Source organism: Trichechus manatus, unplaced genomic scaffold (genome assembly GCF_000243295.1).
Source record: "Trichechus manatus latirostris isolate Lorelei unplaced genomic scaffold, TriManLat1.0 scaffold00041, whole genome shotgun sequence".
Taxonomy (NCBI): Eukaryota; Metazoa; Chordata; class Mammalia; order Sirenia; family Trichechidae; genus Trichechus; species Trichechus manatus.
The window spans coordinates 14,991,638-15,010,793 of NW_004443977.1; the positions used below are offsets into that span (position 1 = coordinate 14,991,638).

General features: G+C 39.0%; 1 protein-coding gene across 2 annotated transcripts in view; it reads right to left on the minus strand.

Annotated features, from left to right (window-relative positions):
* AP1S3 (adaptor related protein complex 1 subunit sigma 3) overlaps window positions 1–19,156 on the minus strand; it is a 124,616-nt gene that overhangs the window by 32,755 nt on the left and 72,705 nt on the right. The window contains exon 5 of one of the 2 annotated variants that reach the window (XM_004376367.2): window positions 9,597–11,761. The exons of the other annotated variant lie outside the window; for it this stretch is intronic. Coding sequence (XP_004376424.2) covers window positions 11,726–11,761 — 36 coding nt within the window. The 3' untranslated portion in view covers window positions 9,597–11,725. Of the gene's footprint in view, window positions 1–9,596; window positions 11,762–19,156 lie in introns of those variants that run through there. 2 annotated transcript variants of the gene reach the window in all.

The window sequence follows — 19,156 nt, forward strand, 5'->3', positions numbered from 1 at the left end:
GGTATTGCAGGTCCCTGCTGTGTACATTTCCTGTTAACAGTATAATCATCATGGCTCACATTTATTGAGCAGGCACTAATGGACCAGGCATATAGTGGGATTATCTCATTTAATTCTCACTCCAATTTGTAGAATGGAAATTGTTAGTATCTTTATTTTGCTGATGATAAACTGAGTTACAGAGAAGTTCATTATCCAGGGTCACACTGGTAGGGTGTGATAGATCCAGAATTCAAATTCATGCAGCCAAATCGCAAGCCCTCATTCTAAACCATGACACAGCACTGCCTTGAAGAGAATTAGTTAGCATAAAACAAAAAAAACCCAAGCCTGTCACCGTTGAGTCAATTACTACACATGGTAACACCACCTATTACAGAGTAGGATTGCTCCATAGGGTTTTCTTGGCTGTAATCTTTATGAAAGCAGTTTTCCAGACCTTTCTTCTGCAGTGCCACTAGGTTGGTTTGAACAGCCGATCTTTAGGTTAGTAGTCGAGTGCAAGCCATTTGCACTACCCAGGGACCTTCTGTTAGTGTAGGGTGTTATATTTACAATAAATACATTATCTCCTTTCATCCTCAGCTCTCCTTCAAAGGTGTTAGTCATATCATTTCAGTGCATGATATGACCTTAAAAGGAAAGGCAGAGCTGATTGCCCCTGGCCTGGAAGGCCCTGAAAGGAGACTGGATTTTATTGGGTTTTAAGCCATGGAAGGCTTTTAAGCCAAGGTTTATGTGAGTTATACTTTTAGATCACTCTGGATGCTGCTTGGAGGCAGGATTGAAGGAAGATGGAGCAGAGACGGGGAGACCAAGTCAAAAGCTCTAACTGCCCTCCGGGTGACAGATGATGATGATTTGAACTAGGCAACGGGAGAGGGAGAGGATGGAGGGGAGTGTGAAGAGTCTGAGATGTCTCTGGAAGTGGAACCAACTGAACTCACTGATGAATTGGATCAGGGAAAGGGAGCTGGGGACAACTGCCAGGTGCTGTTTGTTCACCTGGGTGGAAGAGGAAACTCGATGAAGAGGGAATGGGTCAGTGAGGAAGCGGGCAATCAAGCCCTAGAAGCTCATCCTGCAGGCCAGACTCAGTGGACTCCCTTTCAGCCTTCCTTGCCCCAGGCATTTGCCCTGAGAGGTGACACTGGCCCTCTCCCTGCCACTTTGACAGGTGGCATTCGCAAATTCCACATAGGGTGACCTACTCCTCACCCCCTTGGAAGCCAGTGGAACCACTGAGTGCACACCCAAAAGGGAGTGAGCAGGTTCAGGAGACAGCAATCTCAGGCTTGAACCCAGGCTCTACCATTTATGGGCTGTGTGGACACTGTAAATGTACTTCACCTCTATGAGTCCCAACTTCCTCTTTTAGATAGGAATAATATCAACTTCATAGCGTTATTGTGAGGAGTAAGTGGGAAAACTGTATGGACAAGTACCTACCATGGTATATTAATTTTAATGATTGTTGAGTATTTACCCCAGCCATATCTGCTAGTCTTAGTCTGAAAGCTCTGCTAAAACCTGTCCACCATAGGGAACATTAATGGTATCTGAAATATCACTGGCATAGCTTCCAGCATCATAACAACATGCAAGCCACCACAGTATGACAAACTGACAGGTGGTGGAATTATCAAATACCATTGAGAAATGACAATATAAAGGTCTTAATTTGGCCCTCTGACCTCCTTTACAATTGTTTTTCACTGTAAATCCTTGTTTTACTACTTTTCCCTCTATAAACAGGAACACAAAATGAGAGAATCAAATAAATGGGGAATCTTTACATTTACCAACACGAAGTATTCTTTTACTACTGTCTGTCCTTCCTCATTTGTTCCATATAATAATAGTAAATAGAAACTGCCTTTCCTGTGTCAACATGAGAATATCTTAGCTACGTCTTGTGTGAAACATAACTGATAGCCAATTATTCCCACAGCAACTTCTGTCTTCTGCTAGTTAGGTTTCCATAAAAGATGTTTCTCTATTTCTGTTTAAAAATTTGCCTTTGTATCAATTGCATTTGTACAGATCTTCAAACCAGTAAAATCAGTTACCATCAAGTCAATTCGAGCTCGTGGTGATCCCCTATGTGTCAGAGTAGAACTGTGCTTCATAGAATTTTCAATAGCTGATTTTTCGGAAGTAGATCGCCAGCCCTTTCTTTCAAGGTGCCTCTTGGTGGACACAAATCTCCAATGTTTGGGTTAGCAGCTGAGCGCATTAACTGTTTGCATACCCGTAGACTTTTCACAGATCTTCACACAGTGTTTAAAGAGCAAGTCAACACATAATTGTAGCAGAGCCAAAGGAAGACTAAAAAGATAGAGAAGAATCAGCGTACCATTGCTTTCTACATAATGAGTTAAAATAATAATCGAAGCCCATTCTACAAAAAGCTGTTCCCTAAAATAATCATTTAGAAAAGTCATAATCCATATAACACAATTAAAAATACAAAAAGGGCACATCTTTAGGTTGAAGTGAATCAAATTTATTTGCCCTGGTGGCACAGTGGTTAAGAGTTCAGTAGCTAACCAAAAGGTCGGCAGTTTGAATCTACCAGCCGCTCCTTGGAAACCCTATGGGGCAGTTCTACTCTATCTTATATGGTCACTATGAGTTGAAATTGACTCGAAGGCAATGGGTTTGGCTTGGTTTTGGTTTATTCCTCTTTGTACAACCACATCAACAAACCATCTGGTTCTCTTTTATCTTGCTGGCAAGAGCTGACGAAGGGATTGCTACCCAGATAAATGGCTTCAACAGAAAAGCTTAGTGTGTCATTCACATAAATAGTATTGAATTAAGGCTGCCCTGGGAATGTGGTAGCTTAACTTCTGATCCAAACCTACTTCTCTCCTAAGAAATAACACACATCCTCATCGTACCATCACTATGGGCTCAATTTTAATTTTGATCATGTTACTGCTATCACAGGGGCAACTGCAGCCAAGTTAATTGCTGTATTTAGTCTTTCATCACTTAACTTTCATTAAGCAAACATTTATTGATAACCTACTGTGTGCCAGACACTGGCGTGGGTAGTGGGGACCCAGAAGTAGATAAAACTGAGAAAGTCTAGGAAAGCAGAGTGTCACCTGAAGTTCTGGGATCCTGCCATGCTTCAGAAATATATGATTTCTACAAACAAGACAAATACAAGAGACAGTATAAACCATCTTGATCAAAGCTAAACTGTTTTGGTGATGTACTCCAGAAAGGAACAGACTTCTTGCTGGTCTAATAAATTTCTTGTGGTTCCTCAAAAACATTCCAGTCTGGGAGTGTTAAGGGAAATATATCTTTATAAAGGGGAAGTTTGCAGATTTTGATCTGATAGATATTCTTGACTGTGCAAGATATTAATAAGCCTTTAGGAGATTCATAAAAGCAATCACGCACACACACACCTTGCTCACAAGAACATCCCAAGACATATGACATTTAAATACCTGTAAGATTAAAAGTGGTTTAAGTACCATCAAAGGGATTCCAGAGATGCGAGGAAGGATGGAATAAAACAGGATTCATGAAGAAGGTGATACTTGAATTGGGTATTAAAGAATTTGGCTATAGGGAGATGGAACAAATGACATTTCAGGTAAAATGAATGAAGAGTAAAAGCACAAGGAAGATATGGTGTCCCAAGAAGAAAGAAGAGAGTAATACTTTAATGTGAAAGAAATGTAAAGAAAGGTGGGATATATGAAAATTCCAGATGAGTCAGATCATGGAAAGTCTCAAAAGTCAGGCTAAGGAGCTGCATTGGCAATCATGGGGGCACAGAAAAAAAAATTATTGGGTCAAAACAAAAATGTCCTGGGGCTACACTAGTAAGGCACATCAGTGAGGCGGGCAGTTACAGTGGTGGGGAATATAGAAAACAGCAGCTGCAGCTGGTTCTTGCCATGCAGAATTCCAGGTCTTCAATAGCCAGTTCTTACATTTTCCAAGAGAAGCAAAAACAAAACAAAAATCTAATTTTTATATGAAATCATACAATTGACTCAATTTTTTACACCCAAACAAAATTTGTATGCAGGCTTAGGGTTGCCCGTGGGACCCAAGTTCTACCGCTACAAAACCAATCTGTGCATGGCAACATCATCATCTTTTTCCTTCTACATTTTGGCACCTACTTTTCAGCCCCCTACTCTCCCATCAGATTTACTGTCCACCCTCTTCCAGATAATTAGCTACTTGTATTAGGTATAAAAGGTGCTGTTTTTCTTTCTCTGAAATAAACCTGACTACACATATCCTCATTCTGATGATGGCAGGGCACAACTTTCTCATGATTTAGGGTAGACTCACTGCTGTTTAAAGAAAAAGCAAAAACTCCAAGAGTTCAGTGGCTTAACACAATAGAAATTTATTTCTGTCACATACAACAGTCTGGTGTGGCTGTTCCTAGGTGGCTGGCCTTCCTGAAGCCTGTATCAAGCTCCCTTCATCTCGTGGCTCTGCCTTCTCTGAATCCTTGAGTCTTCTCCTCCAGTGGTGAACAAGAAAAGGCAGCGAATGGACCATGGGACTGATACGTACCGCATGTGTGATGTGCTTTATGGAACCTGGAACCGATATGGCCCACTTGCATTAGTTACCCCCAAAATAACTCACTAACTTGAATATTTCTGAACGCTGGTAACCATACTTTCCCAGGAAATAGTAAACATGCCGGCAAGCCTTATCTCGCTGTAGAGAAGTCAAGACACAAAACTTTCACACAATCACTCCTCCGGGAAGCATCCCCTCATATGAATGGCTCTCAACACTCAAACGCGGCCCAGACCAACTTCTTTTAAGTAGTTGCACCGTATCCACCATGATGCCAGAACATACAAAAGTGGCTCAAATGCCTGCCAATTAATCTTCAGGGGTGAAATATGTAGCAGGAACATATACGTGCCAGTGGCTATAAAAGGGTTATTTTATGGTTAGGTGCAAATAAGGTTCAGAAGTATATGCCTTAGCTAAATGCAGGAAATGGTCAGAGTTCAATGTCTACTTCAGATTACTACTCCCTTTTATTCAACACCGGCAAAGAAAGTATTCTCCACCTCCAGAATTCAACAATCCAAACTTGGTGATTCATCTTTTACCATCAGTCCTCCTCCCAGAAGCAGCTCTTCTTTCTACTCCTATAACAGCATCCTTCATTTAAAATGCACTCAATATACTTTGCTTGTATCATTTAAAAGAATGAAAAACATGCTTGAATGTCATTAGACTTGTATTTCATACCAGGAAAACAGGCTCATCGACTGCTTTCATGGGGTAATACCTTTGATCAAGGCAAAGTTCAATTAAACAAATGATTAGCACTGGGACCTGATCAAAGTATAAATGTTAATATGCTGATTATTCTTTCCTCATCTGTATGAGTGGTTTAGACTAGCTCACCTCCAAGTTCCCACATGACTTTTTTGTTTTTATTTGTTGTTGTTGTTGAGAATATACACAGCAAAACACACCAATTCAACAGTTTCTACATGAACAATTTAGAGACAGATTACATCTTCAAATTGTGCAACATTCTCACCCTCATTTTCTGAGTTGTTCCTCCTCTATTAACATAAACTCACTGCCCCTAAGGTTCCTATCTAATCTTTCAAGTTGTTGTTGTCAATTTGATCCCATATAGATAGTTCTTAAAAGAGCATAATGCTTAAGGCAGGCATTTTTTACTAGTTAAGCTAAACTATTGTTTGGTTTTAAGAAGACTTCAGGGGTTATTTTTGGTTTAAGGTTTAAAGATTATCTCAGGGCAATAGTTTCAGGGGTTCATCCAGCCTCCCTGGCTCTAGAAAGTCTGGATTCCATGAGAATTTGAAATTCTGTTCTGCATTTTACTCCTTTTGATAAGGATTCTTCTACAGAATCTTTGATCAAAATGTTCAGTAATGGTAGCCGGGCACCCTCCAGTTCTTCCAGTCTCATCCCATATGACTCTGACATTTCATCCATTCCAAAGAGGAAATTCCTGAGCCAGGACTTGGACTTGGCAAAGCTATGGCCAACACAAGAACCCTAATTCCTAGTCCATTTTGATACTCATTCTTATGGCTTAGAACATTCCAACCAGAGTGTTACGGGCTCACTTGTTTGCTCTAGGAGACTGATGTAAATTATATAGAAATTTTAAAAAAACAAAAATGAAGCCATTATTTCCCATTAATTCAAAAGTTCACAAGAGTTGAAATTATATTTGAATAGTATTTGGATGGTTGCCTCTGAAAAATTCCTAAATTGTGTAATTATATATTTTGGCTCAAGGTCAGATTTTAAGCGTAGAATACATTGCCAAAGATCAGGAAGGTACTGAATAAAAGTGTCTACATATGCAGCACCTCCTAAAATAATCAGGTGTTCTAATTTTTACTTTGTGATTTATCACCCCTGAGATTCTTTGTGTGCATGTAAAAGATACAGATTTTCTTCCAACTTAGTTTGCTCTGTGATCTTATATTTTAAATAAAATTTTCAACTAATAGAGAAAGTACGTACAGTTGTTTTCTTTACAACTACTGCTATTATCATATTGGGAGTAGGTGTTCCTAGGTGGAACACAATTGATTTTATTCATTTTTCTCAGCAATACACTGGTAATTATTTATTCATCTGTCCATTGATTTGGCTTTGGCCTTTAATATTATAATTAGCCAAAGTCTGACTCGATACAATTTCATTAAAAAATTATTTTCAGAGTGCACATTTCATTGATCTGCTTTCCTTTAAAGATGTGAGCATAGTTAATTAGCGGTGTAATTAGCAGTGGAGCTCTTGTGACGCAGTGGTTAAGTTTTCGGCTGCTATCAAAAGGTCAGCAGTTCCAACTCACTGGCTGTTCCTTGGAAACCCTATGGGACAGTTCTACTCTGTCCTGTAGGGTTGCTATGAGTTCGTGGTTTTGTCTGGTTTATAATTAACAGTAATGCTATCAGTCTCCTTCAAACAAATAAAAATATATGTTTCCAGAAACAAAAAGATACTTATTTCTAAAAACAGAAAAAACATAATTAAATCAATTCATTAAAGGATACAGATTCTCCAAAATATAGTTAACCTTACATAAGTAAAAGTAGTATTTATATTTTAAGGCCTTTTTGGAAATTTAATTATTTCATTAAATGAAAATTAAGATTTCAGTACTTTCCATTTTAATTGCATTATTAATTTTAAATTTTATATTAATTTTTACTGTATTTAAATTGTTTCAATTTCTTTTTGTAGCATTCTAAGGAATGAAAATGAGCTAAATTATTTTTTGAAAATCAGTTTTCTGACCACAAAACTCAGCAGTCTCTTATTTACATTTATATAGTCTTAAATTTTACAGATATTTTTCCACCATAATAGAAAAATGTTATTAAAACTGGAAGCTTCACAGATTCACCAGACCAACCCCCCCACCACACACACAATTAAAATAGTAAAAAAAAAAAAAGTCTTGAAGCAGTAAGAAGATTATCTCAGATTTGGAACCAAGTTTCCTCATTCTTCCTCTCTAGCCTAAATGTCTTATTCAAAATGTTACCAAGTGAAGCAACGGTGTCAATTAAATTATGCGGGCATCAGTCTACTAAAAGTATACTTACACACAAGATTATCATTTTAACCATAAACATTTTCAACAAAATCAGAAAGTTATCGTATAAATTACAATAAGGTATAGCTCATAAAGCTAGTTATGAGATCATACTAGCAAAGCAAAATCCCACACACCTCACACAATTGCAGAATTGCTCATTTTACCAGCCTGCATGGAAATTCCCAACATTTTTCAAAGGAAACAGGAAAGGTGCCACTTTTGAATAATACTATTAGTAGACGTATGAGGACATATCAAACGACTTGAAGACAACCTTAATCCAGAAGATGATGAAATCATACGTGTATCATTTTAGATTAGCTAACTGTGATAGTCAAGGTTGTGTGTCAATTTGGCTGGGCCATGATTCTCAGTGGTTTGGCAGTTATGTAATGATGAAATCACCTCCATGATGAGATCTGATATAATGTGATCACCTCCATGATGAAATCTGCTATGAGCAACCAATCAGTTGAAAACGAGTTTCCTTGGTGGTGTGGCCTGCATCCAACATATATGGACTTTCTAGCAAAGCTCGCTGGCTTTTGTTCGGCTCTGTCTCTCTCTCTCCCTCTCTCTATATATATATACACACACTTCACTGATTTTGCTTCTTTAGAGAATCTAGCCTAAGACAGTAATCTACCCTTGCTTGTAACTGTGCCCTGTTGAACCTTGAAGAGAAATGCTTACATTATTTATTCTGTAAAACAGCAAAATAAACTAGTAACAAAATAGAAAACGGACACCCTGAAACAAATGGTTATGACAGACACTTCATAAATTATGTACTGATGGCACAGATGCGAAAGAGTTTCTAAATTTTGTTTGAAGACCTTGAAATTCAGTTAATATGAGAGTTTATTTACAAAGAACTCAACAAAAATAAAAGTTGGTCTGTAGGTCTGAATTCCACATTAAATGATGTTATCAAAAGGTGATTCTAATAAAATCCTAGCTGTGACGGTCCTTTCTGTTTTTAGCTTTATGTGACAAAAGACGATCTGAGTATCACTGTTTTACACCAAAGTGTACTGTCTATGGGCAGAATTTTGTCAAGAGTTTGTCAAGGGCTAAGACTGGAACTGAAAAAAAATTAGTAACTTTCTCTCTGCAAACTGTTGAAAAATAGTCATTGGCTTGCTTTACTCACATTCTGGAGCATCTAAATGAACTTAATCAAAAATTGCAGAGACCATGTGAAAAAAAATGAACATTTTGCCAGTAAAATTTATCAATTAAACCTTAGAAAAGTAAAATTAAAAACATCTCATCAGTAATGTGTAACAGGTATTATAATTTAAATCCTAAAAGATTATTAAGTTTAGAAGACCAACATCTATGTATGCTTGACGGAAAGCTTTCTCATTATTTTAGGATATTTGATATGAAAAAAAGTTTGAATGGGCTAAAAATCATTTGCTTTATCACAAGGAATGTCGACTTTACATTTGCTAATGAAAGAAAAGGAGCCCTGGTGGAGCACTGGTTAAAGGAATCAGCTGCTAACCGAAAGGTCATCAGTTCAAACCCACCAGCCGCTCTGCAGGAGAAAGATGTGGCAGTCTGCTTCTGTAAAGATTTACAGCCTTGGAAACCCTATGTGGCAGTTCTACTCTGTCCTACAGGGTCACTATGAGTCAGAATCTACTTGACGGCATTGGGTTTGGTTTTTTTAATGAAAGAAAAGGAAGAGCTACTAGATTTCAAGAATGATTACACTGTGAACTACAAATGTTAAGAAATCATATTACCAAATGATGAGAAAGAAGTCAGTAAGAGAAAAAGATAATACTACATACTTTTATCCCAGTCACATACTTGTGAAGTTTCTGCTTCATGGTAAGTACCAAGAAGGCACAAAGATCACATTAAAAGACTTCACCAGGAATTGTGGGTAGCAATTGCAAGCATAACACCTGATATAAAAATTATATTCAAGAAAGCACACTCAAATATCTGATTAAAAAAATTTTTAAATATTTTATTTGGAAGTTTTATATAAATTGAATATTTTTCCTATTACTTGGTAGTTTATTGTAATTATATAACATAAAGAAAATATTGTTATTTTCACCGTCCATATAAAATGCCACCAAAGCCCCTTAATTTACCCCAGTGTGTGATACAGATGATGCTCATTTTCTATGTGTGGCATGACATGAAGTCTGAGAAGCCTGTGTATATCTAGACGGTGTCTAACATGGAATTATTTATCCAGAATATGTGTAGTACATTTGAATGAGGTTCAGTAAATACCTTCACCCAACAATGGTGGCAAACTCCAAAAGAACCAGAAAAGCTCTGATGGATTTACATAAAGTCTATCCTTTCAAAGTCGTTTTTTTAAAATAGAGTTCCAGCATATTAAAAAAAAAAAAAGTTGAACTACAAAACTGAGGACCTAAAGTAAACAAAGTAACCAAAAATGATAGTAAAACTTCAACCTGATGTCATAATTATATCAATTTCAGAAAATATTAGATGCCAACAGCCTAACAATTACTTTAAATACTAATGAATTATTTCCTTGTAATAATGGTCATATTGAGGAATTGATCAATTTCCCCTCTGCTCTAGTTCTCCCAATTTTCCTTGCATATGCGGTTAAGAGCTCAGCTGCTAATCAAAAGTTTGGGGTTGGCAGTTCAAATCGACTAGACGCTCCTTGGAAACACTATACGGCAGTTCTACTCTGTCGTATAGGGTCGCTATGAGTTGGAATCAACTCAATGGCAACAGGTTTTTTGTTTTTGTTTTTTATGGGTTATGTCTGCCAGTATGAACCAAAGAGGGCATTTTCCCATTATGTTCTCTAAAGATCTCCCATATGGGGTCTCCTATAGAATCCAACAGCAAGCACACTTCCCTTAGGAAAAAAGCTAGAGGGTTCCTGACTACTCCAATATGAATGACACCAAAACCTCAAGACTAATGTTGAAAACGCACAAGACACAAAAAATAGGATGCCAAGATGGACTACTATGAGCTATTTTCCCATATAGGTCTGATCCCGTTTACTAGCTGGTATGGAGAACTCTCATTCCAGGAGGCACGGATGCAACATATTCACAGTAATAATGGTCAGCAGCAAATATCTTCTTTGGAGGTTGGGGAAAGAAAAAGACAGGAAAGGTATCTACCATACAGGCTGCACTAATATTAAATGCTCTAAGTAAGCCTTATAAACTATTAATAAGGCTTCAAATATGTTAGACATACATTAAAACATCTGAAGCAAAACCTGTCAAAAAACTAAGAGGACATGGAACATGAGTTTTTTTAAGTAGTACTAGTAATAATAATAATCACTACTGTTATTACTTCTTATTCTACTATTTTTATAACAAGAAGAGTCATAGACACTATCTCCAGATCTCTCGAAACTTTATGCGTGGAAAACACCACCTGACTGGAATATCCCTTTATTAAATTAAAAGGTAAATTAAAAATCTCAGCCTAGATAGCAGCTTCTAAGGCATCAAAAACACTTACTAAATCCTATACTATCTTTGGTTATTTTCCATAAGTCCAATCCTGAAAAAAAAAAAAAGAATTCATGACATCAAAACCAGATATTTTGTATCTGGACTGAAATCACAGTATTATTCAGTGTATTAAAAATATCTAGCATTATGTAAGAATGGTGAACTATTAAGATAATTTTGAATTATCCATAAAATAAAAAAAGTGAAACATAAAAGGTATTATTGATACAAAATATACTTTACATCCAAAATCATGGATCATTACAGCATAGGTTTCAACCTTTCAGGAGAGGATCAAAGCCCACAAAAATATATTGCAACTAATTTATCAAAATTAGCTTAAAAATATCACATTGAGTTAAAATCACTGCAAACAAGTATCCAGTCTATTGAGCTTTGCAGCAGTTATTTCAATAACCCGAGCTGCAATAAGTGTTCATATACACTATAATACAGACATATAATAATTATAAATATGTTAAACAACTTAAGTTTTGCTAGTTAACAAACAATCCCTTTAAGTTATTTTTGGCATGGTGCCAGAGGCACTGTCAAATTAGTTCAATGCAAGACATTGTTTATTTACAGGTTTACAACATGTAGCACTCTGAGTCTTCAAGCAGATGCAAAGTTAAAATGCAGGCTTGCTCATGTATTCTTCCATTGTCTGAAAGAGAACAATACATTAGAACAATTTTTCCTTAAAACATATCTGTTAGCAGACTGTGAAATCTTTATCATTCACTCATTCTTTTTTTTTTTTTGCCATTACGGAAAAGAGGTTTTCAAAAATATATATGAACATATATGTTTGCATTCTAATCAAGAAAGGTAGGTAGGTTGGTGAGTAGCGTCTGGGGTCTTAAAAGCCTGTAAGCAGCCATCTAAGATACTCCACTGATCTCCTTCCTTCGGGAGCAAGGGGGAATGAAGAGAACAGGATACAAGGAAAAGATTAGTCCAAAGGACTAATGGACCACAGCTACCGAGGCCTCCACCAGACTGAGTCCAGTACAGCTAGATGGTGCCCGGCTACCACCACTGACTGCTCTGACCAGGATCACAACAGAGGATGCTGGACAGAGCTGGAGAAGGATGTAGAACAAAATTCTAACTCACAAAAAAAAGACCAGATTTACTAGCCTAAAGGAGACTGGAGAAACCCCAAGAGTATGGCCCCTAGACACCCTTTTAGCTCAGTGGTGAAGTCATTTCCGAGGTTCACCGTTCAGCTGGGGAGTGGACAGCCCCATAAAACCAAATGGGACTAATGAGGCACAGCAGCCCAGCGACAAGGGCCAGAAGGCAGAAGGGGACAGGAAAGCTGGTGATAGGGAACCCAAGGTTGAGTAAGGATAGTGTTGATGTGTTGTGAGGTTGTTAACCATTGTCATAGGGCAACATGTGTACTAATTGTTAAATGAGAAACTATTTTGTTCTGTAAGCCTTCATCTAAAGTGAGAATGGCAGCATCACCGGAGGAGCGTAGTCGATGTCACTGAAGTGTGCATGTAGAAATTTTTGAAATGGTGTATCTTTGGCTATGTCTATTTTCACCAAAAAAAAAAAAAAAGAGGTTAGAGGGTTGACATGTTGTGGGGTTGTTGGCCAATGTCGTGGAACAGTGTGTGTGCTACTGTTTCAGGGGAGACTATTTGTTCTGTAGGCCTTCACCTGGAGTACAATAAAAAAAAAAGAAAAGAAAGGTAGGTAGGTATAATTTATATATACATACATACAAATGGCTGGAACAAAATAACTTTCAACTGAGAAAAAGTTAGGTTGGTTATTAAATGAATGTCTGATTAGGGGGATGCTAAAGTAACAACTGCCAAGAGAGCACCACTGACTTAAAATAAATGCAACTGCTAAAATGATCATGAGGACCACATCCAGGCCCATGCATTAGAGAAGTGCGAACTGTACTTTGATAACATATGTAATCTTACATATATTATGCAACATTTTATTACACTTACTGTCAAGATCTAAAGGATAAACAAACCATAATTAAGAATTTCTGTCATAAGTTTTGAAAAAGATTTCTTACAAAGTATACAAATTATGTTTTATCCTCCTCCTCATCAGATGATGGTACCTAGTCTGCTAACATACCATAGGCCATAATTTCTTCCAGCAGTTTTTAAAAAAAAATATATTTGAACAAACTCACAGTTAACAGGCAAAGTTAAAAGTTAAAATGAGGCTATGCAAGCTCTACCCATGCAAAATACACCATGCAAGATGGACGGACTTTTTCTTACACTCTTTCGTCTTACAAACATGTATATTCTGTATAACACCATGGTCCGTGAGTTGAATAAAAAAGGGAGCCCACGGGGACAAAAAGGTATTTTGGTAACACCCCGGCCTCTGCCATGTGAGTCACAATCAGCACATTCAACAACGTTCAACTTGTTCTTAACCTTAAACCCCAGGGTAAATGACTCACTTGTACCTGCCAGGAAAGATACTGACCAGCCATATGGGCCAAATAGACCAAAGCCACTGGCCAACCAAGACTGTTCAAGGGATACTATGATTTGTTGTCGTCAAGTCCTCTTATGTATAACAGAACAAAACATTGCCCAGCCCTGTGTCATCTGCATGATCATTGGTATGATCGAGCCCATTGTCGTGGCTATTGTGCCCATCCATTTCATTGAGGGTTTCCCTCATTTCTGCTGACCCTCTACTTTACCAAGCATGATGTCCTTGTCTAGCAATTGGTCTTTCCTGATGATGTCTCCAAAGTAAGGGAGCCAAAGTATCGCCATACTCGCATCTAAGGAGCATTCTGGTTGTATTTCTTCTAAGGCGGATTTGTCTGTTCTCTTGGCAGTCCACAGTACATTCAGTATTCTTCGCCAGCACCACAGTTCAAAGGCATCAATTCTTTGTCTTCCTTTTTCATTGTCCGGCTTTCACATACATTATCTAACTAAGGTTAGATATTGTTTTTTTTTGTTTTTCACCAGCTCTATTTAGAACTCCCTTCCTGAAAATACTTGCTCTTAGTCATCCACACTTTCTTATCAAGCCCTTATGCCTCTTTGGTGAGCACTGGCCAAGAGAGGCCCATATCCTAAGACCTCTGCCCTGTACCTCCTCCTAAAGACCCTGTCCGTGTCTTTTAATTTAGCAGAGGTAGCATACTGGTCAGGGCCCATCCAGGCTTTGTGGAACCTAAAGTTCGTAGCATTTTTAAAAGAATACAACAACAAATACAAAACTAGGCATAAACTTTATTTAGAATGAGAAAATAAATGGTGACAGATTACACATTTTAAAAAAGATGACAAATACCACACACACCACAAACTTCAAAACAATAGCATACTGTTTTCAGTAATTAAGTACCTGGCAACTTCTATAATATTTCATTCACATGTTATAGCTATGTGTTCTCTGCAGTTAAAATACCTTGCTTGTGCAAATTTTACAAAAACACATGACCATGTGAGGCCATTGCTAGGTCCTCCCTGCAGCCTTAGAAGGGACCTGGGCCAGTAAAAGGCCTTGACCGTAACATTTCACTGGCTTCAGGGTCCACTGGCCTCTAGTTATTGGCAGTGCCTCACGCCACTGATGACTCAGTCCACCAAACACTGCACTGGCTGTCCTTCCCCAGCTACACAAACCAGTTACACAAACCAGTAACGTACAATTGGCTGGAACAGACTTCTAAGGCTGGCATAGTTTGAAAGAGATCTGACTTTGCCTTTCCCAAGTCTAGAGTCTGTATCCTGGGACACCTTCTATGACACCTCTAGCGCTGCTATTTTGCATGCATTAAGAACTGAATATGCTATGACTTCCTACTACGTTATGGTTTCATTTAGTTGTTCTCATAGTTTATGCTTTTAAGAGTGACAGTGTTGGGGTACACCTAGCAGTTTCACATGCATCCACATGTATACCTAGGAAGTATCCTATTGCTTGGGCTAATGAGGTGCTCCGTTGGTCCTACTTTCTTAACGTGCTTTCTTATTTTGTGGTCAAAACATATTCTGTTTGCTACCCCCACTGGTGATCCCAGGAATTGCAACATCTGTAGTTAATGATCACAATCTTCTTTTCAAGTTTTTTTCCTTCTAATAACACTATACCATTATCCATCTGTGTTAGTTATTACCCCCAAAATAATGCACCGCTTAAACTCAGCTCCATTCAAAACAATGCAGCTCCTAAAGTCAGCTCCAACTAAAGTGTTCCTTTCTTTCCATATTATCAACATCTAGCCCATGTACATCCAGAATGATCTTCGAGCATTTGGAGATTTGACACTGTGTTTCTTCCTACTAAAGGACAGATTTTTTTTATTTTAAGAAACTTATATTAGGTAGGGTGGAAGGGGAAGCCTAGGAGCTGCTTCAAGGTTTACAGTTGTTCCAGGCATGAAAGCAACGTCACAAAGGCCTCCCTTAGCCTTTAGTAAATATAAATATGTGTTTAAGTGCACAAGACAGGAACAAAAGAAAACAGCAATTTTATTTTCTTAATGAAATTATATTACTTGTTCCTATCCATTCTAAGGAGCCCTGGTGGCACAGCGGTTAAGTGTTCAGCTGCTAACCAAAAGGCTGGCAGTTCAAATCCACCAGGCGCTCCTTGGAAACCCTATGGGGCAGTTCTACCCTGTCCTATGTGGTCTCTATGAGTCGGAATCGACTCGACGGCAAAGAGTTTGTTTTTTTGTTTTTAAATCTACTCTTAACTTTTCTAAAGCAAACAGATATACAAAGTCAATTTTTCATTGAGCTCTATAAATGTTCATTGACTTAGCTGAAGTGAGTACCAGAGCGTAAGCGACCACTAGGAACACTCTTTCTCTATTTGGCAAGTTCTATTAACAAGGGAGATTCAGAGGGCAGCCATGGCAGTGCCTGCTCACTATAAAGACACAGGGGCTAAATGGAGGGTCCCCTGAAACCTTCCCATCAAGACTTTCCACTCAATCACCAGGGACATGAACTACCAATTAGTATTTATCCTACTTGAGTGAAAGGGCTCTCTCTCTCAAAACACCTGCCTCCCAGATTTAAATAGAACTAGAAACACCATACACACACTGTAAACTCTTTAAAACTCTCTTCCTACTGAGGGGAATTCAAAATAACCCAGGTGTATCTTGGCCCCAACTCAAGGAGCTTTAATTACTAAAGCACCAAAGGCCCTGCTAAAGGCCTATTTCTCCTTTAAGGAGATTCTACACAGCAAGGGCCCTGAGGGTAGAATTATAAAAACCCCCATCATATTTTAAGTAATGCTGTTGTGCAGAATTTCCAAGCCACTGATTCCTCAAGTACCTTGTAAAATTCCCTTCCTGCGGCATTTGGAGAGAGCCAAGTAAACAGCAGAAAGCTTAAATGCATTTCTGAGGTGGGAACACCTCTAGCAATGAATACATCGCTTTCTAATAGTGTCTTAGTTATCTAGTACTGCTATAACCACCAGTGGATGGCTTTAGCAAATAGAAATTTATTCTCTCACAGTTTTGGAGGCTAGATGTCCAAATTCAGGGCAGTAGCTCTAGGGGAAGCCCTTCTCTGTCAGCTCTGGGGGAAGGTCCTTATCTCCTTTCAACATCTGTAGGCCCAGAGTTCCTTGGAGATCTCCGTGTGTATTGGCATCAATCTTCCCCTAAGTCTAGGAGGTTCTCAGCACAGGGACCCTGGGTTCAAAGGATGCATTTCACTCTCAGTTCTTCTTTCTTGGTAGCAGTGAGGTCCCTCCTCCTCTCTGCTCACTTCACTCTCCTTTTATCTCTTTGTAAGATAAAAGGTGTGACTCAAGCAAGGTTATGACTTGAGGAAGGGTGTGACTTGAGGAAAGGTATGACTCAAATAAGCAAATAAGCCTGTGACTTGAGTAAGGGTATGACTTGAGTCACACCCTCTTGTAAGGCCATGATTCAAGATATACCCCACACTGATACTGCCTCATTAACATAGAGGTCAGGATTTACAACACATCACAAAGTGGAGGATAATTATATCAATCACGAAATGGAGGACAACCACACAATATTGGCAATCATGCCCTAGTCAAGTTGATACATATTTTTGGGGGACACAATTCAATCCATTCATATCATCCCAAAAGTCTTAAATTGACTCCAAGTTCAAATCATCTTCTGAATCATCTAAATCAAATATGGGTGAGACTTTAGGGGTATTCCATCTAGGGGCAAAATTCCTCTTCATCTGTACCTGTTAAATCTAGACTACAAGCTATCTGTTTCCAAAGTACAATGGTGGAACAGGCACAAGGTAGACATTTCCATTACAAATGGGAGAAATTTGAGGGAAGGAAGGGATAATGGACACCAAGCAAGTCCAAAACCCAGCAGAAAAATTCACATTAGCTCTCAAGTCTTGAAAATAATCCTCTGTTCTCCGAAACCATATGGGCAATGGCCCTGCCCTCTAGACTCTGGGTGTTGGCCATGCCCTCTGGATTCTGGGTGAAGGCCTCTCAGCCCTGGGCTTCAGCTCTGCATTCCAGGCCCACTGGGATGGCAACTATGCTTCCTCTGCTTTGAGTGGCCTCATTCTAAGTCCACCTGAGTGGCAACCCCACCTCCTTGGCCCTGGAAGGCCCCATTCTTTTTTCCCTTGGGCATGGCAGCCCTACCACCTCGCATGGGTAGCAGCCCCACCGCCCGGCACACTGTAATGGCATCCTCACACTTTGGAATCGAGTTGTAGATATGACTCTTTGAAACTTAGGAAGCTATTGCCCAACCCTTTGAGATCCAGGAGACCATGGCCCCACCCTTTGAGACCAATGCAGCTCTGCTTCCCATGCTCCTTCCAACAGTTCTGCTGATCTCTGAGCTGCTCCAGAGATGGTCCTTTTCTTTTTTTGGAGGACAAGGGATATAGCTCCTTTGGTCTGCTTCCTGCCTGTAGAATTCCAAGAAGCAGACAGCATTTTTTCCTTTCATTCTTTCTCTGTCCCCTTCGGTCTAAGCTGATGGGTTTTCTGCTGTGGTACTTCATTAATCCATCAGTCACAGGCTTAATCTCTTTAACAAAAGATTGTGTAGCCACATCCTTCGTGAACATTCTAGGACACGTATCCTTACTTTTGTGTGAGAGTTCCAAAACTGAGGCACCTGACTTGTATCAGAATGATTGTCCCAGGTCTGAACCCCAACTCCATCTTAGCTTTTGCTTTTTTCCCCTACAACTGTCGAACTATTAGTCACACTTAAATACGTAAAGAAGGATTTCCCCTGCAACCATCAAACCCTTAGAGGGACTTAAATACATAACAAAGGAAACACTTTTCTTTGTGGTTAAACTAAATATATGGAAACAATGTTCCTAAGGGAGGGTCTTGACACAAGACCCTTATCAAAAATCCCCTCAGCAGGACCATGGTCTCAGGGAACATCTAGCTCAACTGGCATAACACAGTTTATAAAGAAAATGTTCTATATCCTACTTTGGTGAGTAGTGTCTGGGGTCTTAAAAGCCTGTGAGTGGCCATCTAAGATACTCCGCTGTCCTCACCCCTTCGGGAGCAAGGGAAAATGAAGAAAACTAAAGACACAAGGGAAAGATTAGTCCAAAGGACTAATGGACCACAACTACCACAGCCTCCACCAGACTGATTCCAGTACAACTAGATGGTGCCCGGTTACCACCACTGACTGCTCTGACAGGGATCACAGCAGAGGGTCCCAGACAGAGCTGGAGAAAAATGTAGAACAAAATTCTAAGTCATTAAAAAAAGATCAGACTTACTGCCCTGACAGAGACTGGAGAAACCCCAAGAGTATGACCCCCTGACATCCTTTTAACTCAGTAACGAAGTCACTGTTGAGGTTCACCCTTCAGCCAAAGATTAGACAGGCCCATAAAACAAAATGAGACTAAGGGGCACACCAAACCAGGGGCAACGACTAGAAGGCAGGAGTGGACAGGAAAGCTGTTTAGAGAGAACCCAAGGCCAAGAAGGGAGAGTGTTGACATGTTGTGGGGTTGTTAACCAATGTCATAAAACAATATGTGTACTAACTGTTTAATGAGAAGCTAGTTTGTTCTGTAAACCT